Here is a 27,725-nt window from a genome sequence, read left to right as displayed (position 1 = left end):
TTGTATTGTTATCAAAAATTCTATCGATAATGTAGCATCTCTATAAACATATGATCACTGCAACCAGACAGCTCGATATACTGCATTGTATAAGCATAAGTATAAGTAGATTTCTACAATGATACTTAACCCATGTAAAGTAAAACAAGATATAAAGTAAAACCAATCATCGTTTTTAAGTATAGCTATTTATTTTAGAGCACCCAGATACGCTCAAGGAAACGGTCAATTTATTTTAAAATACAGTAATAATGATATTAATGTTAAATCGGTGTATATTTCGTGGCCAGAGTCAAAAATTGTGGGCCAGAAGTTACACAGCGGCAGTGGACGCACAACAGGAATTAGCTTTGAAAGAAAATTGTATACTAGTGGACGATAAGGATAAGGCAATTGGTTACAGTAGCAAAGAAGACTGCCATCGTGTGAATAAGCTAACTGGCGATATAAAATTGCATCGTGCATTTAGTGTATTCTTATTTAATTCAAAGGGTGACATGCTGGTTCAGCGGCGATCGACGCATAAGGTACATTTGAAAGCTTGCGTTTAAATTTATTTTTTATTTATATAATTTGTGGTGGGAGTTTCTGCGAAATAACAATAATATTTTTTAGATCACATTTCCCGATACATATACAAACGCTTGCTGTAGTCATCCACTGCACGACATTGATTTAGAACGAGAAGAATCTAATGCAATAGGTATACGAAGAGCCGCTCAACGACGCCTCAATTATGAGCTTGGTATACCACAAGAACAAATACAACCAGAATATTTTCATTACTTAACGAGAATACATTACAAGGATTGCGGAGATGGCGTGTGGGGTGAACATGAAATCGATTATATACTATTTTTGCAAAAAGACGTTGACCTAAATCCTAATGAGAATGAAGTCAGTGAAGTGCGTTATATTAAAAGAGCTGAAATTGATGAAATTGTGTCAAAATTCAACGCCCCACTAACACCTTGGTTTAGACTTATTTTGAGAAGTAAACTCAAAGAATGGTGGGATAATTTGCATAACTTGAATCAGTATGTGGATACAAATGCCATACACCGCTTTTCGGGATAAATAATAATTATAAATGTGCACTTATATATGGGAAAAATTTCGCATGCACAATTTTTGTTTACGATAATTAGTTTTGTTATTTTAGTACTTTAAAAAATTAAAGCAAAAACATTAGTTACGGGACAAGTTTCACTATTTTTCGTTTTATATATTTATCATATAAAACACATAAAAGGGTACACATGAAGCCTGGCTTGTATTTCTAGTCGAATTTTTAATTATGTTTGATGTGAGGTTTTCCAAAATTAATTGAAGGGTGTTTGTATATAATATTCGATTTATATTTTACTCATCTACATCGTCCTCAATTGATGTATATCTCAATGCATGAATAATTTTTCTCGAAACTAAAGGTTGAATAAAAGATATAATAGTCATTGTTTAGGTATATATAGTTATACCAAAGAGGTCAAGCGCCCAAATGGTGTAACACCAGGAGTTTTTATAGAAAGAGTTTAGTGAGTAGTGAGTGGTTTTTTGATTTTACGAAAAACGAACGATAAGTCAAATTTCAGTTTTTATTTCTTATTTTATGTTTGTATGTATACAATTTTTATTTGTTTATGTGTATTTATGTAAATAACAATAAAGTACAATAGTTTAGTAAAACGATCACATTTACCGCGTTACTTTCATCTATCCACTGTGTTACCATGCACATTGTTTTTGACTTACAACTATTTCTATGTACCAACGTACATATATTATTGAGTTAGCGTAGCACAATAAACATTCCGTAGCACAACAACAAATATCAAACAAAATGAATAATAAATATTTACAAGTTTTGGCGTAAAAAAATCTTATGTAATAGTAAAACAAATGTATGTATGTATGTATGAAAATATAGTCAATAAGTTGCAGCACGACTTGTTTTTGTATTTTCGGTATATACGTATAAGAAGGGCTCAAAGCACTTTCTTTTCGCGCGACTTCTGTTGCTGCAACAGCTTTGTATAATTGTATGCATGTGATGCGAACGCAATTTTGTCATGTTGTGGTATTTAATATTTTATATATATTTTGTATAACTCTTTAATGTAGATATGTTGTATATGCATATTATTTAAGCATTTTTTAAGACGGGGAAGTACAAATGTATGCAACTAAATTATTTTGATTATCACCCATTATTCCTGCGTTTATCCAAAATCTACATTAAATTTTCGGTCAACTCCTTTATGTTGTATTATTCGCATTAAATTTGAATAACTTTTCGAATTTCATGTTTTCTGTTTTTTTTCTCTAACTCTAATGTGATTCATCTCATTCAAATCATAGAGTTGGTTTTATGAGTATATTGTGGGTTTGCATGCGCTTTAAAACACGTCGTAGTTAGTATGTATATGTGTAAAATAAATAGGTGTCGATTTCGTTAAAAATATATTTTTTAGCATATTTTGTCGTTTGTTTAGGTTTTTTTATCAGCCAATTGGCGATTTTCGCACTTCATTTAAGGCACTTTCGAAGTCTTGTAGTTCATAGTTTATGTAGGAATTTAGGCAAAACAACTATATTACCACTTATAAAATTTTGGCACTTTTGTTTTGAATTCCTTTCAATCATTTACTCGTTTTGTAATTGTTGAAAAACGGCGCATGCTTCAATTGCTCTTTTACACACTAAGCAATTTTATGACAGTCTACATAAGTAAAATCACAGCCATTGACATTTAGGATAATCCAAAAAGCTTCAAAGCATTAAATGCAGTGGCTAAAGCTACTTCATCTGGCGTTTTCTTCATGAATGCAGCTATCATTTCAACTATGGCGGGCAAACTACAAGGTTCATTGCGTTGAAAAGTACAGTACCTGAATAAAAATAGTAAAATAATATACTAAAATAAATATGCAGATATAACTTTTACAACCAACCTATGTAAATATAATAGCGAACGTTCTGTTATTCCAGTCTTAACATGTTGCGGCAGCTTGGAAGCTCGTGTATTTGGATACATGAACGGCGAGTCCGTTTCGACAAGCAGTCTATCTATAGGCAAAGTTCCATTTTCTAAGAGTTTGCGCACTCCACTATCTGATTTGTCCTACAGTTTTTAAGTAATACAACATTACGTTACTTCATATATATGTCTAAAATTTGATAACAACTATTACCTTGCATAAATAACCAGTTAAACTAATATAGAATCTCCTATTGAGATATTCGACTGCTTCGTCCGCTGTGCCCATGAATCCTCTTATGATCACAGGCGGTAAATTCTCAAACCTGCAAATGCAAATTAAAAATTTAATAAAGTATAAATTAAAAAAAAGGTGAACGTTAAAAAAGTTTCCATACAAAAACTTGATTTTCATCGTTTGTATGGCAGCTATATGCTGTAGTGGTCCGATCTGAAAAATCTCTTTGTCGATTATAGCGTTGCTTTGGATAATGCTCTATGCGAAATTTCGTGTAGATATTTTTTCAAATAAAAATGTTTCCATACAAGGACTTCATTTTGTTTTTTCAGTTTGTATAGCAGCTACATACATATATGCTATAGTGGTCCGATATCGGCGGTTCCGACAAATGAGAACTTTTTTTTGAGAAAAGAACGTGTGTAAAATTGCCGATCGATATCTCAAAAACTAACAGGCTAGTTCGCGTATATACAGACATACAGACGGACATAAATATAAACCTATTAAAACTTACTTATCCAGTATATCGAGTACATCCTGTTGCGCGGAACGCTCATGTATTAGCAATGACTTGTTCAATTGGCAAGCCAAATGTATCTGCTTTTCAAATATCTCTTTTTGCGCCTCGGGCTCAGAGAAATCACGCTGATAGTCTAAACCGCAAGGCCCGATGGCAACGCATTCCTGTGAAGCCGCAATATGTTCGAACTCGAACCATGTGTTTGGTTCTTCGATAATTGACTTGGAGTCGTGTGGATGTATGCCAGCAGTCGAATAGATTATATCGGGATAAATCCGTGATAATCGCAGTGCTTCTTTGCTAGACTTTACCGATGTACCTGGAACCATAATTTTTTGAACACCTACAAAAATAAAAATAAATACTTTAATAAAAGTAAATGAGTAAGTAAATTTGCGCTAATTTTTTTTTTTTATCTGAAAACTTGCAGTTTCGTTATTTATATGCAAACGACGTAACGAAGACTTCCCGTAAGACCTTTGAGGTCAAATTGAATACACATTCATACATAAATAAATATTTCTTATTTGTATGCGCATATTAATGGGTGTGTAAATATTTATATGTGTATACATACATAAAAGAATACGAATACGCAACGCCTTGTTCTTATCGAAGAAGATCACAACGAAATCTTCATGAAAACAGACTGCGCTAATTGACAAAATATGTATGAACAAACATATGTACATATGTAGCTATTATATACATAAGGAATATATGTTCAATACGTCATCCAGACTTATATTTATGCATGCCACATACCTGCATCTTTTGCTCGCTGTATAACTGATTCCAGATCACGGCTATATTTTTTGTTTGTTAAATTGGCGCCTGCATCAATGACTATAAGATTTTCGAAGCAGTGCTTCATATCCACTAAATCTAAATCCACACCGACACCCAAGTTACCTGCCAAGCTTAAACCAGCGCCAGCGCTAGTATTAGCAGGGGAGGTTGTGTCAGGTATAGATTGTGCCATTATCGTAGAGGTTTTGTTAATGTTCACAACTTCCAGTAACTCCAATGATTAATATTGTTATCGGTAATACGAGTGGTGCTTGCACGTTGACTCTTGACGAAAATAGATATGACGAAATAACAATATAACGGCACGTAGTGAAAATTGTTTTATATGCACAATAATTATGATGAATATCTTTGAAGAGTGTGAATAATAATGGCGTACGCCCTTCGCGGAAGATATTGTCGCAATAAGACAAAGTTAAGGGAAAATTTAAAACTATCACACGCAAATTAAGCACCTTAAAATCGTTAGTTTTGTAGGAAGATTAAATTAAAAATGTTATAGAAATTGTTCACGACTGCTGGCAGCTGGCGGCCAAGAAATTTAGTAAAATAATAGAATAAACAGTATTGCCAACCTCACTTTTCTTTTTTTATAATTGCTGGGCAATCTTAAAATCACAGTATGCCTAAACTAGTAAATAGAAAATAAATTTATTAAATGAAAATAAATTCATAAGATAAAAAATGTTTTCAACAAATTATAATAAAGTTATATAAAAAGTAAATAAGTAGGAAAAGTGGTGGTTGTGTGTTGAATCTGCTGTGCGAATATATTTTGACAGAATTTTCTTAAACCGTTAAAACACAGGGTGTGATACATGTATTTTATTTAATTCTAAGCGTGAGAAGATTCATACGTATTCTTACGTTTTGTATTTGTATTCATGCATAATTGATATTAAAAAAAACATATAATTTAATTTTTTTAGATGATAAAAATGATGTTCTTTTTCTCTAATTTTATCATGTGAAAATAAGTGTCATAGAGCAGGGTTGGAAGTAACGTATTTAGATAATAATCCTGAATTTCTTAGTTCAAAATAATTTTTAAATTTTTAATCAAAAATACCGGATTGAAAAAAAAATGTATTCCAAATACCTAATTTACAACAAAAAAAATAACAATCCTCAGCTTATAATTAAAAATAAAAAAAGAAATTGTTTTAGAATTTACGTTTTTTCGTTTGCGTACTTCGTCTTCAACATTTTTGGTTATCTTTTAAAAAGGAAAGTTTACTTTTAATAAAATATCAACATAGTTAAACTCTTTTTATCTTATTTGTATTTAATTGCTCTTAATTAATTTGGATTAAAAATTGTATATAATATTATATTTTCCCAAAATTGGAGTTAAAATTTGAAAGTCTTATTTTTAATCCAAAATGTTTGAATTAAAAAATTCGCTACTCTGCCTTTTAGTCACGTTTAATATCACAATCGTATAAAACCGATTAATGGTGTTGAAATCGAGATTGAAGAGAGATAAACAAAGTCGGACAGTTAAAACTGACTCCCCAATATTAATTTTATAATATTACTTCATTCCTTTAAGAAAAACGCAAGTTCTCAACATTTCAAATAGCTTTTGGTTTTTCCATTTATTTGAGTAATTGTCTATTTAATTTTATTCAGTATGTATTTTGGAATATCTAACGATGATAACTTCTTGAATACAGCATGGCAATAAAATCGGTTTTTTGAGTATTGTACGTATATTTCTCATATTTTATGTTTCATGTATCTGTTTTTTGAGTTTTTGAGTTTTTCTATAACATTTACACATTGTTTATAACATAATCTTTCGTAGAACATATATACGAATACATTCCATAAATATACATATGTATGTATATATTTCTTGTATCTGCTTTAATTGCTTTGACTTTCACTCAGCTGATTACCATAAACAAAATTTTCTTTATTGGCAAAGTAAATGATAAAAGTGAAGGAGTACAATATTTTTTTTTTTTGTATTGTTTACTTGATTATAATATGTAAATACAATTTAGTATTTATAAACATATTTATGTTTCGTCAGTGTTTTCAAATAATATGCCTACTATTGACTCATGCGTGCATTTGAAAAATATTTTATAAAATATTTCTTAAAGTTAGCTTGATATAAATAATTTTGTGATTTATTTTAATTTTTTATAATTTCATTAATATATAAGTATGTAAGTATGAGTTAGTTTGTTAGGTACATTTTTAAAATGTAATACTTTTGTTTTAGCTTTTGAATACGTGGTATGTGTGACGGTTTCATTTTTCTTTTATATCAAACTTGTGATTTAAAAACAATTTCATATTTCTAGTATGCAATATATGTATGTAACTTTATGTATGCCATATATCTCACACAGTATGAATATATTATTTATGTTATATTCTGCGACTGTTCCTAGTTCGAGTAATTTCATTTTCTTTGTTTGCATATATGTATTTATATCGATGTATGTAGTATATTTTTGACAGCTAATAGTAAATACTTTAAGTATTGAATATGAACATACAAAAGCGGCTAAGTACAAATTCTTTTCACATTCATACGTATGTATGTATGTATGCACTTCGCTATTCATCTACATACTATATAAATGTGTATATGAAGTGTTTGTTGTCATTAGTTTATTTGGAGTATTTCTTCCGCTTTGGTTTTCTGACTTTTTTGTTGTAGATTTTTTTTTAATTAGCTCTATTAGTTTGTGTCTCTATGTACTTACTCTATATGCTCTAATTAATCTTTGGTATTTATTTCAAATATTTGTATTGTTTAAGTATTTACTTCGCTCTTTGTTCCATGAATGTAATTACATTCCTTATCTTTATGTATGTAGGTTTATAAAAATGTAGTTAAGTAACTTTTATAAAACTTTGAACCATTTTGTTGATTATTCTATTTTATTTTGTGCCAAATGACAACGACGATTGCGTTTGCTGCATTTGATATACATACGTATGTATCTAAATAGCTTACATTAATAGAAAAGTGTGCTTGGGTAAATTAGATCACACATTGAGGAAAGTTTGCATACATACTACATATATACCAATGTACAATATATATGTACATATGTATATACGCGCATATACTTATGCATACATAATCTCACAAAGCACGGGTCATCATCATCGGCAGTAATGACACATCCGGCTTTGTACTCATTTTGTATTTTGTAGAAGTAATGAAGAGAATTTGAGAATGCTCAAAAAATGAGACCCGTTAGGAAACGAACAGAATTGAGTTTCAAAAATATAGTTTTTTCCATGATGTCCTACCTTAATGTGTGATCAAATTCATCCAAGTTCTACTATTTATTTATTAAGCATATATGTATAATATTTAATTTTTTTTCAAACGAAACTTGCACACACAAACTATTGTATACATGCTTTGGCACCCAGCAGGAAATACTAAGGTATTCTATAATTAGGTTGGATCATAATCATGATTAAATATATATTAACTAACAAATTGGAATTGATATAACTGGGGTAGTCTCAATTTTTTCAAAAAGAAAATGATTGTGTGAAATTTCGAGCTTCCGTTTTATTTACAATTTTTATTATAATATATATCTCCGACGGGAGGTCTCCGCTGTTGTAGTGATTTCAACCTTTTCCGTGGATGAAACCTAAAAAAAATATCTTTGAAAGATATTGTCCGTACAGTGAAAAATTTGTATTTTACTAAAATTTTGGTCGTTTTTGGCATGCTACAATTGGTATGGGGAGCTATACATATATAGAGCATGCAGAAAAAATTTAATAGTGAACGGATCATTTGTTTCCAAGTAATGACTATAGCAAATTCAAAATTTAGACGAAAAACGTGTTTATAATTGAAATGAGCTGATTGAAATGAGTGGCTACTCTTTAGAAGCCTGTAACTCAAGAAATGTTTCGAATATTCATTAAAAATTTAAGTATGTTATTTTTAAATACATATATACCTAGACTTTCAAAACAAGCAAAATAAAAAATTAATTTTTTCAAAATTTCTAGTATGCTCCTTAAGATTATAATTTATGAAATAAATTATAGTCAGGTTGATGTAAAAGTCTGAACAAAATCTTTTTTGTAGAACCGAAAAACTTTAATCACAATCAATGATAGTAGTTAAAATTAAGAAAAATTATAGAATTTATTCGAATTAATAATTAAATTTTTCAAAATGCCGAAATTCGGTGTTTGGTTTTAATAATTTTCACTATATCTTCTCAGTGGGCCCAAAAATCTCACTAAGAACATTTTATTAATCAAAATCTTTAAAAGTTTTAAAATTCAATTAAAGCCATTTTTCCTCCAGGGTGCATTAACATGTATACATATATATATCTATGTATGTATGGGTATTCGATTCTACAAATTATTTATGTATGCGACATAGCGCACTATCCTGGCTTTCCCTAAATGCGATTCAAATCGAAAAAAGATCATTTTGGCTGATAAATATTATTTATACAATATTATTATTTATATTAAATATAAACAATATAAGTTATAAGATTTACAAGCATGTGAACTAATTTGATTAGCGCATTAATAACGTGATTGAATAACAAAATACATATATATGTATATAATTTCAATTTCTTTGGTTGTCTATTTGGTTTTACTTTGAACTTTTTGTTGTAACATACGTTGTGTATCAACTGAGGCTTAAGGGGTTATATCAACTTGTGAATTTCAAAATATCGATTTTTGGTTTCGTATATTTGTATATGAATATCGAGCGCTGATATATTTGAGAATATTCTCCGAAAATTTGAAATAGTTTCGGAGGTATGTGTGTATACGTAAGAATATTTTTACTTGGTGTATGCGCATCACAAAATGTTAAATATCTTATTCTTGAAACGTTGGTTTCAGAGTCGGTAAGGAGAATGTCCTCGACATGGTTGGACCGATTTACTTGTAATTTTCACATGACCTTCTTAGATATATTTGTTATGTTTGAAGGCCTAAGATTATGATAATAACTTGGTTTTTTTAAGCCACACTGCAGTGTAAATTTGTTCACAAAAATTAATTTTTTTAGGATGGCGCCATTTGGACAAAATCAAAAATAAAAAGTAAGAAACACTTCTTAGTTTTTGAATTTGAGTTAATTTTAACCAGAACCATCTTCCTCACCACCAGACGCCATTTTTTTGGGACTAATCGCCGATTATTAAAGTATATAAAATTCTGTGTTTGTACATTACTTTTATTTATTTATTAAATAACTATATATTATTTATTAATAACTGTTTAAAGCAAAATAAGCAAGGAAGGGCTAAATTCGGCGTGAACACGAACGTTTCATATTCTTGCAACTTGCCAGGTTCCAAGCTAGGGAAATACCTTCAGGTCAAGGTTTGTTAGAACAACGAAAATCAATATATGTTGTATATGGTAGTTTGGGTAATTTGTGAACCAATTTCACATATTTTCGGCATTAAACTATAATATATACAATATTATACTTTCACTGAATTTTGTTAAGGTATCTTACTTATTTGCCGATATATGCGATATAAAGTTAGCCGGTAATTCGAAATCTATTACGTACCATATGGGGGCTATTATTATTATTATTAGAAAAGAATTCTTTTTGAATTTCTGTGATATTTTGTATTTCACAGATTAACTGATATTTTCGATAAAATGTTCGCTATAAGAACTAGGCTCCACATATTTGGTATCTGGAGGCTGGAATATTTTAAGTCCGGTTTGGACCTATTTGGGTAAAGTTTTATCCCGTACATTTATTGATGCTTGATTTGCATAGTGGAAAGTGAAAGAATCAAAAGGAATTTAAAATTGTGTTACATGGGAAGTAGGCGTGGGTCCGATTTCGCCAATTTTTGACCTATAATATGGTAATATCAAGATAATATTACATACCAAATTTGGTTGGAATCCGTAGAATGGGTCCTGGGCTATGGGTTTTAACCGAAATGTCAGTGCCAAGCCTTGTGCCATTATTCAATTTTGACCGCGGCTCCTATAAGGTCCCCTTGTATCATCCTAGGTGTAAAATTTAATGTCTCTAGCGTATTTATTTTTTGCGATTTTAATAATGATCACCCGATTTAACCCATTTCTACAGTATCGGCAGGGGTGCTTAAGAGATTTGAGCGGATTTGGTGGTTATGGCATTAGTGGCTTAGGATATAAACCTATTAGAGGGCGTTTTTTTAAGTTTTTTAAAAGTTTAAGCCCACAGCTGCATTCCCCTGTACCAAAAAACCAGTTATGTCACTTTATAGATTTTCGTTTAGTTGCGTTTTGTGTGCGTTCTCACTTTTTTCTCAAGGAACACGTGTTCCAAGTTTCATTAGGATATCTCAATGTTTACTCAAGTTACAGCTTGCACATACAGATAAACATCCGGATTTCAACTCGTCTCGTCATCCTGGTCATTTATATATATATATATATATATATATTGATAACTCCATATATATATATTATATAAATGATCGAGAAGTTTTAGGTGATACAAACAATCGTTAGGTGAACAAAGCTATTATACTCTGTAGCCACATGCAGCAAGATTATAATAACAAAAAAACGTATTTTTTCTGATTTGCAAGTGTATATAACCCCTTAAAGCGAATTTAAAACAATTTCCTAAAATTATTTATATATAATTGTGCATGATGCTGTGAATTTAATCCACTCATATAATATATTATATGTATATTCACATAAGTATATCTATGTAATATATATGTAACTACATAATCAAGTACTAAAAGTTGTTAACAAAACAATTCTAGGCGCCTTACTTTAAGTCACACTGTCACTGAGACGGTCAAGTGTGTCTAATTTTCAACATTATATGCATGTATATTGATAGTTAATATAATAAATACATATTTTATGTTAATTTAACAATATTGTATATTTATAAATATTTTTTTTAAATTTTTTTCTTATCAATCATTTTTCTAAAAATGCGAAAAATTTAAAAATAATAAGCTGAACAACTTATTTCCATACTTACACTCATATCTATGTAAGTATGTATGTTTATGCATAATTAAATTTCCAATAATCGCATGTTTGTTTGTAAGTATGTATGTACGTATGACATTGTTAGCTAAAATCATTGCTCTTTACCAAACTTAACGTTCAATATAAATATATAAATCGTAAGAATGTTGTTCTTAATCATAAATGTTGCTGTTAGTAGGTACATTGCATTTAGAACTCGGTGTGACTCAAATTTTACATATACATACACATATTGGACAGTTGAGATAATTCTGCTCAGCTTGCAAGTACATATGTATGTATGTTTGTATGTACGTATTTATATTATATATGTATGTATGTATGGCTCTGTACGTATGTGAGTTATGAGTTTTTTGTTTCTCCTATATTTGTTTTTATATCTGTTGTTGTATCCTGAAATTCGTTCAATACTCTTTACTTAAATACTCATAAAAATACAAATTTCAAATTTCATTCGTTATAAAACATTTCATAGCCGTAAATCTGTACCTACATATGTATGTATGTATGTCTACAGTATAACAATCATTAAAACATTACATACATACTTAGTATGCGTGTGTGTGTATGTATATCCGAAACTATCATATGAAACTCGTACAAAATGCATATCACCCAACATTACTTATAATCCTTATCATCAAAATCATCATCACCATTATTATAATTATCATTATAGTCACCAAAATCATCATGTCATTATCATTATAATCGTCATCATCAAGATCAACATTAATAATCATCGTCATCATCATCGCCATTATCATCATCACCGTCATCAACATTATCTTCTTTATCATCATAATCACCATCATTATCATTACCTTAATCATATTAATCATCGTTTTCATCATCGTCATCATTTTCATCATCATCATCATTTTCATCATCATTATAATTGTTGCTCGCCCTCAAATAAAAACTGTACTTAATATTATACGCACCTCTAATTAAGCTAGACTTATCTATAGTACTTGCGCACTGACATACAAACATTTAATACACCAATACGTATACACTTGTAAACATGTATGTGTGTATTTTTGTATGCACCTGCTCATAACATTTACTTAAACATCTATCATACATAAAATCTTTACATATACATACATATATAAATACATATAAGAAATGTGCGCCCTGATTACAATTTGCTTGTCACTTTGTATGCATTTGCTTCCCGTTACACTAACACCTACGTTTAGGATATGTATGTAAGTTACAACGCTCAATAACACACTTTTATATGTGTATGTGTATGGAGCGCTTTATGTTTGTTTTTTGTAAGAATGTATGGCTGTATGAAATCTTTAGTATAAATTGTAGTGTATTTGTTGGTGTTGTTGTTATTTGTTTCCATGTAATATATAGCAATGTTAATACGAATAATCATTTATGAAATGGCTACTTTGTTAATCTTTCAATTATCTGCTATTAATCTAAATGTGTTGTTATTGTTGTTGACTAACTTTCCTTTGCAATGCAATTCATAGTGTTTATTTATTTAGTTTTTGTTGTAATTTCTCCAAATGAATTACTCAAACATTTCTATATTCCGTCGGGGCGATGCCAGCGCGCTGCCGAGTGAGGCCTCGGTTTTCTTTAAGATCGAAACATGATGTCCAGTGCCGTCCCCCGTGCGATTGTGACATGCAATTATGGAGTCCTGTTTGTTAAGAACACCGCGTCGTTGATCGGCGAAAGAAATAACAGAATCCTGCTTTACCAGCTGATGTCGTCTGGGTTCTATAAATAGCAGGGAAATAACAGAAAGAAAAATGTATGTTAATATGTATTATAGTGACAGACACCTTTAAGGATGAGGTTTATATAAAGAACCCTACAATTACTTTCAGCGTCTGTTCATCTTTGGAACTGATTGCGAGCAATTTCCTCTGTCGCAGTACTGTTCTCATTGTTTGAGCGCTATTGTGCCCTCCCCTCTGTCACACAGACTCATATAGACTCAGCACTCTGCTTGGGAGCTAAGTCTTCGGTGCAAAATTGATTCGAATGAAACTTTTCAGAAAGGCCCGAATTATAGTAGCCACTATTTATTACTTTCATACCAGAAACTAATGGTGGTCATGGAAGTTAGTTATCGTTGGGAAAACTGCCCCTGACCACCTGGTTAATGATTCTCAGCCTACAAATCTAGTTCTAATCAAGCCGAAATTCAAAGCAATATTTAGCCGGAAATCTGGAATAAAAGACTTGGGGACGCTTTGGCTTATAAATAATATAAATATAATACAGACATCTCTCGGTGTACATCACGTTTTCAAAACGGGGAAAATCGATTTAGACACTTAGTTTTTTAAAGAGCACAAGCACTTTACGTCATAGGAAGAGAAATATCACATCCATAAAGCGGAATCTCGTTAAGGCGGATGTGGAATTTCATAATGGTCTCAACACATGAAACAATTATAATTTTTTGAGAAGAGACTCTTCTTTGGGGTAAGGTTTAAGATACTAAACACTGTTGAACAATAGGTCACTTACCAGGCCTTTGGTCCACAAATGAAATCACCGAGTCTTGTTTCACAAACTTTTGTCTTTTACATTCCAACATGGCGGCGCTGGTGCTGGGCGAACCATAATTGTGTGGTGTATCCAACTTAAAGCTCGTGCCACGCCGTGAATCAATCGACATGTTGTCTTGCGTGGAGCAAGAGTCTTGACATTTATCCAAACCATTGCGTCTTGTATCCATATACGAAACAATCGAATCCTGTTTGGTTAGTGAAACTTTCGAACCATTACTATCCTGCTGGCAGAGCATGCGCCGCGATCCATCGCTAGAGGCGCTCTCTTGCTTGATTAAAAATTGTCTGGAGCCATGTGAATCCTGCTTCAGTAACATTTGCTGCGACAGATTGCTGTCCTGCTTCAACATGGCGTTGTGATGATGGCGACGAAGCGACTGATGCTCATAAATATAGGAGACAGCATTAGTTTTGCGCAAGCCAGGGCTGCTGGGACTCTTCCGTGAGCTATTTTGGTGATAGTGCGAGGATTTGCGAGTGCTGGTGGTGGACGAGGCAATTGCGACGTTATCATAATATCTGTAAAAATTAGGCTATGAGTATTATATATATTTAAGCGTAAGTCGTAGAAAAATGACCGTATGCGGGCACAGCATGATCGGGATTGTATAATGGCTGCGAAGCCACGTCGATACTTCTTGTTGAAAAATGCATATAAAATGGGGTTGATGCAGGAATTGGAAGAACCCAACCACTGCGCGAAGGGTGTCACCTTGTAGAGTACCTCACTTTCTTCGTTTGAGAGTTCACCACCTGAAAAAATAACAAAAAAAGGAAAAAACTAAATTAAAATAATTCACAAAAAAGTGTTTCTTGCGAACTCACCAAATTTAATTCTGGCGAAGATCACATAAAGTGGCAGCCAAGACAATACGAACAGTATAACAACCGCCACAAGCATTTTAATAACCTTCACCTTCGACTTCTGTTGCATGCGATCCATTTGTGCATCCTTAGAGTCACCGGGAATCGAGCGCGTGGACACCTTTATCCAAATCAACACATAGCACAGTGTTATCAAAGACATTGGCAGTAGATAGCAAGCCACTAAATGGGCTAGGAGGAAATATAGATTGCCATTTGAACCGGGTGGCCATACCTCTTGGCAGAGATAGAGGTTCGGCGCTGCCGGAAACGACTCAGCGGCCGGCACGAGATCAAAATATAAAAGCCAGGGTATTGTAGAGCTCAAGGCAATCAGCCAGATGCATAATATCATAAAGCGTGCCCGACTTTTTGTCATCTGCTTAAGTGGCCACCAGATTGCAATGAATCTGAAAATGTCAAAAAATATTTATGCATGCAATTTAGTGGCAGTAAAAGTGCAATTAAAAAGCACTAAGAAGTTAGCATATTGCTATTGAAAGGGCGTCATAAAAGTGGAGGTGAAATTATTGTAGTTTATGACTCAATTTCACATTTCGGTTGATGTCAACTGTTTACTGGTTTACACTTCTGTATTATATAGCTATATACAGTGGGATGAAATATGGAGGAAATCATGAGATTTTTTTAGAGAGAAGTATTTTATTAATATTATTCGTTCATTTTAATGCGAGCAAGTTATACATTAGTTCCTAACGTAATTGAGGAGATATAGATATTATAGAATGATTGAAGATTTCGTTTATGTATCAGATACATAATACCATCTGATCAAATTTTACACGGACTGTTGCATATAAACTGCGCGCACAAACCGACTCGATAAAAACATTGATTGGTCCTTGATTCCTTGATTGGTACAATCTTTTTTATGTTCGTGTGAAGTTGGATCTCTTTATGTCAATTAGTACGTGTTTGGCAGTTGTTTGTTTACAACGCGAAAAGTTTATCTGGCTATTTTTACCATGGAAAAGAAACTGAAAAACGAGTTTGCTTGAAATTTTGTGCTTCCAATAGATTCAAGACTACAGAATCGCAAAAGGTTTTTTAGGTAGTATACTTTATCACGAGCATAAGTATTTGAGTGGCAGAAAGCATTCAGTGGAGGTCGTAAATCCTTCGAAAACTTACATCATACAAGTCGCCCTCTGTTAATGACGCTAAGATCGAAAAGGTTAATGAAACTGTGCTTGAAAATCGGGTATGAAATGGGTATGAAATGTGTTAATGTTAGACTCGTACCGAAAGACTTTAATCTTTTACAAAATCCACTTTGAGCTGAGGACCCTACATTCATCAAACGCATCATTACCTGTGACCAGGCGTGGGTTTATGAATACGACGTCGAAACAGTCCAACAACTTAGAGAATAACGTACCGAAAATGAGCCGAAACCGAAAAAAGACAAAATTTGCAAAAGGCACTGAAAGCTATCCCAGTCGAGGCTTACAACAAGTGATAAATATAAGGATGAAATATTCCAAATTCGCGATTAATGTAAATTTGAGAATTTTCGAAACCTCCGCCGCATACTTGTACTTTCAAAAATATAACATATCTCTAAAAAGCTTTTCAGCTTCCTCACAATCGTTGTTCAGGCTTACCATATGTCTCGGAAACCAATTGTGGTTCCAAAGAAAAGTACAACTAACTAACTAACATTCCTCTCATAAAGGAAATTATTGTATTTATATTTGAGCAGACTGGGTCAAGTAGTTTTATATTGAAGCTGTTATTTATTTCAATATTAGACTGGAGGATTAAATCAATCGTTTTACGAAACTTGGTTAAACTTAGTAATACAGTTCCAATATTGCTGGTATTGTATTGTGTAAACCATTCAACAAAAATTTTCGGGTGTGAACTAATGGGTATAGACTTAGCTGACCATTCGTCCCAGTTTGGCCGGGGCCGAATTCCGAGTTAAGCGTCTCGGCCGTCCCGAGCTTAAAAATTAAAAAAACAAAAAGAATGAATTGAATAAAATTGTGTTGCTCTCTCACCTATTATATGTCGCGATTTTCAGTGAATTGTAACATGGAAAAAATCTATGACTAAAAAAACCGTCCCGGATTTTGTCGGTACAAATATGGTCACCTAAGTATAGAGCTTGATTGGATCGATGTAGATCTGTTTCTGTTTACTTAAAGAAATTATTTGAAACAGTGTCATTTCGACCTTTTGTCATGAAAAAGTATATACTCTCTGAATCATCTTTCAAAGATGAGACTTTAAGAGAGCGCCGTAATAGACCACCATCTGAAATGTTTTGAAGACAATTATTGAAACTTTTATCCCTAGAAATTGGTATTAGAAATTAGTATTTACCGATCCTCAAGTGAATAACTCTACTTTTTATGATTTAAAGCTCTAAATATACCAGTTTTTTTTAATATAATTTTATTTACTTTAAATTTTATTTTATTATATAACCTAATTCTAAGCACATGTGACTAATTATGTTAGTGACAAAATTCTAAGCTCTCTAACAGCTAATAAACTCACTGTCCATGGAAAGCAACACAATTTATGAAAATACTGAACTTGATCTTATTAGCTATCAATAACATAGAATGAACAAAAAATCAACACATAAAGTAGCTACGGCATCGATCATCGTCCAGTAGAACAGCTGACTCGCGGAGTGAGTGTCAGGGCGGTCATTCGTGCACATGAAAGTATATATGACTAGGCATGCGCATAGAGGCGACAAAGCCACATGTATATGCGTACATACGAGTACACACGTACTTGCATATATATTTTATACTTACGAGTATTTTGTCATAGTTGCAACTTTTGAAAAGTTACATGAATAGAGCCGCAATGCCAATCTCCTTGGAGCCCACAGTAGACTTGATTAAAGCATAGTGTTGCGCCGTCACCTCCACTACCGCTATGACAAACGCATTTGTATACCGGTAACTTACTTTCCAGCGCTAACATTGACCGCGGTCGCCCAGTTTTACTTTAATTTAACTCAGTTAAGTAGCGAAAAACGTCAAAATTGTATAAAAGCATTTGGAAATTCACTGAAATGCAACAGTCACATTAATCCCTCCGTTGCAATAACAACACTCCTTCCAATACTTTAAAATAGTTTATACTCCTTTAAACCTCAAACACAACCAAAAATGTTCAAAATCGTAAGTAGTTTTGGAAGTTTATGTAAATATTAATTTATTAATTTCTCCTTACACTCCGATCGCTTTCGACTAGGTGCTTGTACTCTCCGTCATCGCCTTCGCTTGCGCCGAGCCTGGTGTTGTGGTCGCTCCTGCCGTACCTCTCACGCCGATCGTACATCACGGCGCACACGCTGTGCACTCGTAAGTAGTTAGCGTTAAACCAACTAAGAAGTAGTGGCGCATTTCCCATATTAAAATAAGTGCAACATTTTGGAGTTATCGATAAAAATCGAATATAAGTATACATATAGAATCATATGTATACATAAATGAAGATAAATATTTAAGTATTTATCCCAAGTGGTGCCAATGGCCCGAATGGCTGGCGGTAACTGCATTGAGCTGGAAAATGGCACTCTTCTTTGTTACCATACTAAAATATTCTTTGTAACTCAAATATTTTACGCATTTTTCTCTTTTTGTTTCCATTTGATTTCTTTGCTTAACGCACTCGCAGCATTTACTACAAGTATTAAGCATTTTCGTTTTTTTATTGCAGTCACGTAATTCATCATCCCGTTCCAGTGAAGACCGTAGTGACACCAATCATTGCCAAGCCAGTGGTGCCACTAGTGCCGGTCATAAAGCCAGTTGTGCCTGTAGTTCCAGTCCATCATGCCCATCCGGCCGTCGTTGTGCATCACTGAGCCCCGGCGGCATGGCGGCTGCAGACGCCCCAACACCAACGCCAGTCTCCTCTGCAGCCCCCGCAATCGTCGGTGAACGTTGATGAAAATCAACGAAAGGACTACTTCAGTTAATCGAATGCAACGATGGCTTAGTGCGTTAATATATGTAGATTACGAGCTCCCTACTCCTATCCCACTTCCCCTTCATTCTTACTTTAATTCTGTACTATGAAATCCCCGAAATTAGTAAAATACAACAAGCAAAACAACAATAAAATTGTGAAAATCATTTAGCACGCTATGTGTAAGTATGTTTCGGAAACGTGAACGAGCGCAACGGAAGGTTGTTAGTTCAAGCACTCACTATACTATGTTAAACATCGTTTTATATGGACAAATATTTGCAGAAGTTCGTAAAACTGCAAAAGGTTGGTTTAAGCATCGTGTTGCCTTTCACCTTTTTCGTTTTCTATTATTTTCTGGAAATTGGCTTTTGTTACCATTAACGCTAACTTACGATTAGTTCAAACTTATAGCATATTTCAGAGTGCTTATAGCAAACAATTAAGCAACAAGCGAGGTTTATAACCCCATCTATGGAGATAAATCATATCAGATATACATATGTATATATATTACAAGAAAGAATTTTAAAACTGGAACCTCAGATAAATTTTTTCTAAAAGAACAGTTGATCTTTGTAGATACTAGACCGAGTTTCTTCTGCTATTTGAGGGGTTATGTTATCGGTCTTAGCTCTGAGGATTCACCTCAAGTCAATCTTTATCTGTAGTGAATTTTCTTATTGGCAAAAAATTCTTAAATGATAGTGTTTTGTATACAAAATATGGGATTTAAATATTTTGTTTTTAAGTTCTATGAGAATGAGAATGAGATCTTATGAAAAATGACTTAATTTTACCAGGCTGCAGAGTCTGTATCAGCCATTATAAGTCACCTTATAACTCTCTCGTCCTAAATTAATATTCAGAAATTTTTTGACCGATCCGTTTTGATCAGTTTTTCATTAACGATCTCAGAAAACATTATCGAAATATATCATTCTGAATTTTAAGTTTACTTCAAAAAAAAAAGAAGTCCCATTTTCTTTCATATATTATTTATTTTCACTGTAAGATATTTTGACCACAAATTTTTAATATTTTTAGATTTCTTTTAACCACACTCTACTTTGATTTTTCAATAATTGTAGAATAAGTTAACTAATGAAATATAGTAAATTCTGAGTTTTTGTGTTAATTTGAATTTAAGTTTGAAATTTTTACATGACCTTCATAGACAGATTCTGATTTTAAACCACTTTGAAGCGTAAATTTGTACAAATTTTTTTGGGAAATCGGCAGTTTGTCAAAAATGTAAAGTTTGACTAGTCCTTTTATCATTGTGTACAGCGATGAGACATTTTTTTGTTTTTGTGAATTTAAAAGAATTTTAAGCAGAAACATCTTTTTCACTTTCTTTTTCTGAAGCTGCTACTGGAGATCAGGATCAAGGAAATCCAAAATTTTTCAAAATGAATCACAAATAATTAAGTTATAAAACAGAATGCCTCTTCAAAAAAATTTTACAAAATACTCGTTTTTTCTGGCTTACAAGCAGGGTTGCGAATTTTTTAATTAATAAATTTGGAATTAAAAATTAGACTATAGACGAAGACTATAATGCAAATGAAATTAAATAGCACGACTTCCCACTGTGAAGCTAAGTACCGCCTCTTGTAATCCGTATACATATATTCAGCAAATAATATATATCTTAATTATACATGGTTAAGTAGCATTTTTTGTATGTTTAATTATACAAAATCTCGTTTTGTTTTGCTTTTGTAACTGATTTGAGTTTCGCACGGTCGACATGATAGGCGGCAATGTTAATTTACATGTTACAAGAGCCCGTTAAATTAAGGACTATTATGAAAAGTGCGGAGTGTGGATATATGCTTTACTTACCTATCCAGTGAAACGGCAATTAGACTGTAGACGGATGCTGCTACAGATACTCCCTGTATATATGGCACTGTCTTGCACATCAGCCAGCCCAGCATCCAGGCTAAAAGAAGAGAACAAAGACAATTAATTTAAGTAACTGGCAATGAGACAGACAATTAACATAATAGAGCCATTAACACATACAAATGTATGTATATATTATTTATATATATCGTTATATATAACATATATATATATAGTATAATATATATATTTATTTTGGTTTTATATTTATATCATTACGAATGTTACGAATTTGATTTTAATGTTTTCCATTAATGCACGGCTAAATAGATTTCAGGATTAAATTAGTTTTTTATTGAATTAATGAACTGATACCATTAAAGTACCTTTTGTAATGGTTATTTAAAAAAGAAATTCAATTTTCCCTTTTTCCATTTCAAACCAACGATTTTAGATAATTTTTCAATCTCTCCATGAGTCCGGCTTTTATTTCGTCCCCATACCCAAAACTGACATAATACAAGTAAAAGCAGTATTTGATCGATATTGGGCAGATTATTGGATTTAGTTTTAGAATTTTATAATTTTAACTTTTTGAAAAATACATTTGTGATATATGTATAATAGTTTAAGCTATTTTCGGCTGAAAAACTCATTTTTATATCCTCAACATTTGTTGCATATATTCACGAAATTTGGAAAGAATTAATCGGACCACTATAGCATACTTGTGTAGCCTCCGTACAAACTGATCGATCAAAATAAAAATGAAGATCTTTTAATACTCTTTTATGTTATAAAAAATTTCCCCGTGAATTGTATTATACCTTCGGTGCAGACAAAGTTAACGTTATTTCATTTATAGGAGTCTACTACCTACAAGTATATATTCGTACACATATACTTATGAATTGCGGATCCATATAGTAAATCAAGCACGAAACTTGTACACGTAAATGCTTTATCAGCAGAAGAGTAGATGAAGTGCTCTTGGCTTTGCACCTACTTATGTAGATGCGTTGAGTACATTTATCTGCCTGTATATAGATATGCGCGTATGTTTATTATGTACTTATACACATACACTGTTTTCTCAAGCCTGCTTCAAAATGTCATTCAACAAATGTTGCGTATACGCCGTGAAGGACGAGAGATGCTTTTGCATTGGCATTGATTAACCATGCATACAAATATGTATAAGTTTATGTGCGTATGTGCGCATGAACAAAATGTCATTACCACCAAAGTGAGTTAGAGAGCAAAGAAAAAGGTAAAATCACATTCTTACCACTTAATTACACCTGAGGTTAATATGTGTCCTTAAAGACGCTGGACGGTACCAAAGTAATACCTATTAAATCGTTGTGATATATGGGTGGCTATATAGTTTGACCAGAATTTAAATTAATGCCTTTGTGGGCAATAAAAGGCACGTGTGCTAAAGAGATAACAAGTTTAATAAAAGTTATTTACTAATAAAAATATTAGTCAAAAAATTAATATACCGAAGGTGAGGCAATGATATTTAAACACTTTTAATTGTCCAGTTACGTGCTTTGTTAAAGGAATTATTTAAATCGAGAACTAATAGCATTCAATTGGAAGCAGCTCAACTCATTCAAAGAGAAAACAGCGCCGAAATGATATACATATATTTGGCCTTCCACGAGTTTTTTTTATGTAAAATTTTAAATAGAGGTGTATATATGCAAAAAATAAAAAATTCAAACCTTAGAAAAATTATATTGCTCTGATGAAACGTATTATCTCTTGTGCCGATTACAGCGATGAGAAAAGTAATTGAGGTGTAAATTAACCGATTACCCCCTGAAAATATTTCTCAGCCAAAGACAATATTTCCGTTGACAATTAATTTTTATTGAATACAGTAAAATCAAAAATTTAGACCAGTCAAGCCACTATGGATTTTTCTCATGTTTTCAGCACCAGGGAATACGTGGTAAATCCCGTTGACAAAAGTTATTAAGCATAAAAATGCTTACGGACATTTAACACAACTTTTTTACGTTTTTCCTGCTTTGAGCAAGATTTTTGTACTTTTACTTTTACGAGCAATACAATAAACACTCTAGTTGACTTTCCCCATTGTTCACATGAGCAAACCTTGCGAATTCTCATTTTTATAACGGAAACTGAAAATTTCCCTTATAAAATATTTCACACACGTGCTATGCACACGAATCTTCTTACATTTTTACATTTATAGAGATGTTGAAATCGTTGTTACAACACTAAATTTGATCATAGCTTTCAATATACTACAAATATAAATTTATTTGCAATACATTTCTTATTTTATTATCGAGAACATATTATGTGTAGTGTATTTGGGCGAAAAAATGAGCTTAATTTAGGACGAATGTGAAGTATACACATGTTAGAGATCTCATTTCTGATTCCTGTTCAAATTTAGCGAACGATTTTATGATACGCTTTTTGTATACTTTTTATGTTTTTAACACCTCCTAAAAACTCCTTTAACCCTTTGTAATTTTTATAGTATATATGGAGAATTTTACGTAAGTAAATTATTTATGTTTTAAATAATTCTCTTCGACTCAATTTTGAAATTTAAATAGTTTCGTTAAGCAAAAATAATAGTCGAGTTGATATATGGTTATTCAACATTCGGATGATACTGTTGGTCTCACTGACAACTTTCGTTGTTGATTTACGTGAGTACCTTCCGGCGACGGCCTTACCTCACGGTGTTCCAAAACACAACGTATCAATACAATGCGTTGATAAGCGCCCCAAACAATACGAGCTATTTGCAAGTATTTATTTGGATACCAGTGGCAGTGTGTCTGGGTCCACACTACCATCTTGGTATGATTCGAGGCCGACCTAAAACCTCTTCCGTTTTAGGGTACGGAACCCAGTTGCTTTTTGCAACTTTATTTTAGAACTGAACAAACAGTTAGGCTGAATTTTCAGTTCTTCCTGCATTTAGGTTTCAACCACAGCCACCACGAATCTCCCCAAAGGGGCCATAACCCAATGAGCAGATTGGACCGAAATCCAAGGGCTTTCTGCTCCCCGTGGTACCAGAAAGTCTCCGGTAAGACTGCGTAGCCCAAACTACTGCCAGTTGAGCAACCCATTACTTGCTTTTTCATTTAAAGTCTATAATATCAGTTCAAGCTGAGTATTATAGCACTATTTCTGACATACTATGCTGATATTACTGAGCAAGGTACATAATAACAGTCATAGTGAATTTGGCTTTTAGTCGCCTTTTACGACAGGCATGCCTTACCGCGGGTAAATTCTTACCTGTCACTGACAGTCAACATTAATAAATTTCTTCTAAACGTTTTTTAAATTACAAATGATTTCAGTTTTAAGTTTAAGCTCTAATACATAGGAAACAGGCATACTAAAATTTTTGGTTTGGTCATGTTATAACTATTACTTTTAAGAAAAATTGTTCGTTTTTATTTATTTTTTCGATACACTATTGAAACAAAAAGAATTAGTTTGGTATTTATTTGAGGATAGAGTCCAGTGCTACATTTCATTAGCATTCTATTAAACCATACAGTAAAAAATATCGACCGTTTCATTGATTTTAGCTTGGCTTCCGTTGCCTTGGATAAAAATCGATGCCAAATGTAGTGAACGTACCTTGTTAAATAGAAAAAAAATTCCTTACAAAAACTTGAGTTTGGTCAATAAGTATGTATGGCTGCTATATGCTATAGTGGTCCAATCTGAACAATTTCTTCAAAGTTTGTACCGTTGCCTTGATAATAAACCATCCCAAATTTTGTGAAGATAACTTTTCAAATAAAAAACTTTTGCATACAAGAACTTAATTTTAATTGTTCAGTGTGTATGGGTGCCACGGTTCCGAAAAATGAGCAGCTTTTTGGGAAGAAAAGGACGTGTGCAAAATTTCAAATTGATTTCTCAAAACCTGAGAGATTAGCTTGCATATATACAGACGGACATGTCAAAATCGTGACTTAGCTCATCACTCTGACCATTTATATACTTTATAGAGCCTTCGAGACATTCTTATTATACCCTGTTCCGGGTATAAAAATTAATAAATGATTGTGAACTCACAAACAAACAGATGGATGGTGACTTTGACAGATAAGCTAGCAAAGGCACACACCCTTTTTAATACGTTATTATTAGCTTGGGTTTTATGTATGTAATGGAATCTTAGAGTTCAATTTTCACCGGTTTCCAGAAGTCTGATCAACTTGAAACTTTGCAGACTTGTCAAGGACCGATGACAATGTAATAATTTGATAACAGTTTCCCATTATTTTAAAGGTGGGCGTATCTCCGCCCCCTAAATGGTTTATTGTATATATCTTCCAAACCGCTAAAGTTAACTGAACCAAATTTGCTGAGAGGAAGTCCTTTTAGCCCTTTTTCATTCGCTGTGAAAATAGATAATAACCACGCCCACTCCCCATATAACGGTTATGTTGAAAACTACAAAAAAAAAAAAAATTTTAAACTATTATTTTATTTATTAATTTATTACACATAAAAAGAATTCTTCTAGGTAAGGTAAAGCACATACCTATAAATTTGATATTCAAGGTGTTTTGAAAAATTAACGGAAATTTTAATAATTCGCCAGTTTGGAGAATCAAATCGTTTAACTTTATTATGTTGATATATGTACATACAATGAAGTACGATACAATTTTCTGCTGTATTCATTGCTTACTTTGTCTGTAGCAACCGCTAAGGTTAGATGTGTTTTTATGAGCTTGACGAATTTCGTTTTTTAAAAGAAATGTATAAATTGGAGACGATTGAGCCTTAGTTTCAACGTTCATATCCGTAAAACCATGTTCCGTCACCAGTAATAACACGTTTCAGTAATTATACATCGTCCTTAACCTCATTTAGTGATACCTGAGCAACTTTCATTCGCTGCTGTTCAAAATTCATACCTAAAACATTCGAAAAAACTTGAAGGCATGAGCCAATCGATTTACCAAAATCATCAGTGACTTCTCTGATTGTGATTCAGCGATCATTCATAACCATTGCTTTTACTTTTTCCACGTTTTTATTAGTTGTTGAAATGCTACTGCGTCCGGAGCTTTTGTCGTCTTCAGCGACATCACGCGGCCATCATGGAAACGCTTATACCACTCGTAAAGTCTTGTTTCACTCATAACAAACTTAACATAGGCCTTTGTTAACATTTTACATACTTTGTCACACTTTATTTAATTTTTTGCGCAATATTAAAATTTTACCGGTGGACTCACACTTCGAATATTATATCTGTCTTGCAAATATCGGGTTTTCCAATAGGTATGATATGACTTCTAAGTGCCGTTTCGGCAATTTTTAGTATGTCATGATCTCTACTTTTTTTTCATTTTATTCAGAAATTTTTCAATTCATCATGAAAAGATATAAGCAAGGACAACGTTTACAACTTATTAAATTTTATTATCAAAAAAAATGTTCTTCAATTGCAACATTTCGTGTGGCATTTACCATTTTATGGTCGTAATAATCGTCAACCTGTTATCGCTATTCGTCGAATTGTTGAAAATTTCGACCGTACATTTTCTTTACATAATGTGCAAGTGCCAATAAGACAAAGAATCGCTCGAAGTAATAAAAATATTGCTAACGTTCATGCAAGTGTTGCTAAAGACCACAATTTGTCGATTCCAAGACGTCTTAAAGAATTGGGACTTTCTTAAACCCCAACCTGGCAGATTTTGAGTAAGGATTTGAGCTTGCATCCGTATAAAATTGTTCTTACTTAAGAACTGAAGCCATTGGACCATCGTAAACGTCGTGCATTCGCTGATTTTGACTTGGAACAACTTGAAAAAGATAACGGTTTTTTTAAGAAAATTATATTCTCCCATGAGGCTTACTTTTATCTGAGTGGTGCGGTAAATAAACAATACTGTCGATTCTAGTGCGAAGAAAATCCACAAATTATTCATGAACAACCATTACATTCACCTATTTAGTGTGGTTTTTGGTCTGGTGGAATCATTGGACCGTACTTTTTTTGAAATGAAGCTGTTGACACCGTTACTGTTAATGGAGAGGGGTATAGATCGACGATAACCAACGCATTGTTAAGGCCGCCATTGAAAGAAGTGTATCTTGCAAAACATCTGGTTCCACCAAGACGGGGCGACGTATCGCAGAGCACGTGCAACAATCGAATTATTGCGAGAATAGTTTGGAGATTCAATAATTTCAAGAAATTGTGACACTGAATGGCCTCCAAAAAGTTGTGATTTAATGCCATTAAACTACTTTTGTGGGATTATTTTTGAAGTTAGACTCTCAAAAAACATTTGAATTTCCTTAACAATTAGTGTATTTTTTTTTTTTTGAAAAAGAAAATCAAATCACTCTTATTGGAAAACCCTGTACATACATATTTATATTTAAATTTTTGTTTTAAGAACTGAATTTCCATATGAAATTTGCATATATGCATGGATGTCTATGTGTGCATTGAGACTATAATATCGCCGACGTTGCTGTCAATGTTGACATAAACATGAAAGTGATTGTTATTGCACTGCCGGGTTGCATCGACAATAGCAGTTGCAACGCGAATAACCCTGACGATTAGGTCATTGAGCAAAATATTTAGGTCAATTTAACCAGCCGCAAATAGCCTTGGATTCACCAATATAACCTTTCACCTGCTCGCCATCCCACCTGTCATGCCGTCGCCTATTACTACCATAAATATTGGCACCACCTACATTGCTGCAACACACGCCTTATTGCTGCTTACCACAGACACACTCGCACACACACATGTATATACACGCATATCTACGTGCTGATAGTGATTTTGTGGTTTGAGTGGCGCATTCCAAAAGGCTTTTTGCAGACATCTGCCGCCCAGAAGCAGCAAGTTGGACGCTCTTCACTTGTATGTGCCGAGGTTGGGTAAAATAT

General features: G+C 32.8%; 4 protein-coding genes across 5 annotated transcripts in view; 2 read left to right on the top strand and 2 right to left on the bottom strand.

Annotated features, from left to right (window-relative positions):
• The first annotated feature begins 15 nt into the window (after positions 1-15).
• On the top strand, positions 16-1,692 carry Idi (Isopentenyl-diphosphate delta isomerase). 2 transcript variants are annotated; one of them, XM_014234319.3, is made up of 3 exons: positions 16-134; positions 199-527; positions 616-1,692. In XM_014234319.3, exons 2-3 carry the CDS (start codon positions 252-254, stop codon positions 1,075-1,077), a joined length of 738 nt encoding a protein of 245 aa, XP_014089794.3. In that variant the 5' UTR covers positions 16-134; positions 199-251; the 3' UTR covers positions 1,078-1,692. The 2 variants fall into 2 exon arrangements, with proteins under 2 accessions (XP_014089794.3, XP_014089795.3); XM_014234320.3 differs by having other exon boundaries at positions 73-139.
• On the bottom strand, positions 1,582-5,100 carry LOC106617243 (3'-5' ssDNA/RNA exonuclease TatD). The gene is made up of 5 exons (XM_014234318.3): positions 4,504-5,100; positions 3,733-4,081; positions 3,192-3,303; positions 2,952-3,121; positions 1,582-2,888 (listed from the first exon to the last, which is right to left on the bottom strand). The coding sequence occupies exons 1-5, from the start codon at positions 4,718-4,720 to the stop codon at positions 2,750-2,752; spliced, it is 987 nt and encodes a 328-aa protein (XP_014089793.3). The 5' UTR covers positions 4,721-5,100; the 3' UTR covers positions 1,582-2,749.
• Positions 5,101-6,111: 1,011 nt separating this feature from the next.
• Positions 6,112-27,725, bottom strand: part of SIFaR (SIFamide receptor) — a 33,892-nt gene continuing 12,278 nt past the window's right edge. The window contains exons 3-7 of the mRNA XM_014234315.3: positions 20,775-20,874; positions 14,928-15,376; positions 14,681-14,855; positions 14,059-14,621; positions 6,112-13,299 (exon numbers count right to left, since the gene is read on the bottom strand). Of these exons, the coding sequence (XP_014089790.3) occupies positions 13,088-13,299; positions 14,059-14,621; positions 14,681-14,855; positions 14,928-15,376; positions 20,775-20,874 (1,499 nt within the window). The 3' untranslated portion in view covers positions 6,112-13,087. The remainder of the gene's footprint in view (positions 13,300-14,058; positions 14,622-14,680; positions 14,856-14,927; positions 15,377-20,774; positions 20,875-27,725) is intronic.
• LOC106617240 (uncharacterized) lies at positions 18,018-19,081 on the top strand. The gene is made up of 3 exons (XM_014234316.3): positions 18,018-18,133; positions 18,207-18,316; positions 18,675-19,081. The coding sequence occupies exons 1-3, from the start codon at positions 18,122-18,124 to the stop codon at positions 18,820-18,822; spliced, it is 270 nt and encodes an 89-aa protein (XP_014089791.1). The 5' UTR covers positions 18,018-18,121; the 3' UTR covers positions 18,823-19,081.

Source organism: Bactrocera oleae, chromosome 2 (genome assembly GCF_042242935.1).
Source record: "Bactrocera oleae isolate idBacOlea1 chromosome 2, idBacOlea1, whole genome shotgun sequence".
In the NCBI taxonomy this organism is placed as follows: domain Eukaryota; kingdom Metazoa; phylum Arthropoda; class Insecta; order Diptera; family Tephritidae; genus Bactrocera; species Bactrocera oleae.
Note: the sequence above shows the minus strand (reverse complement) of the source record. Positions and strands in the feature narration are given on the sequence as shown.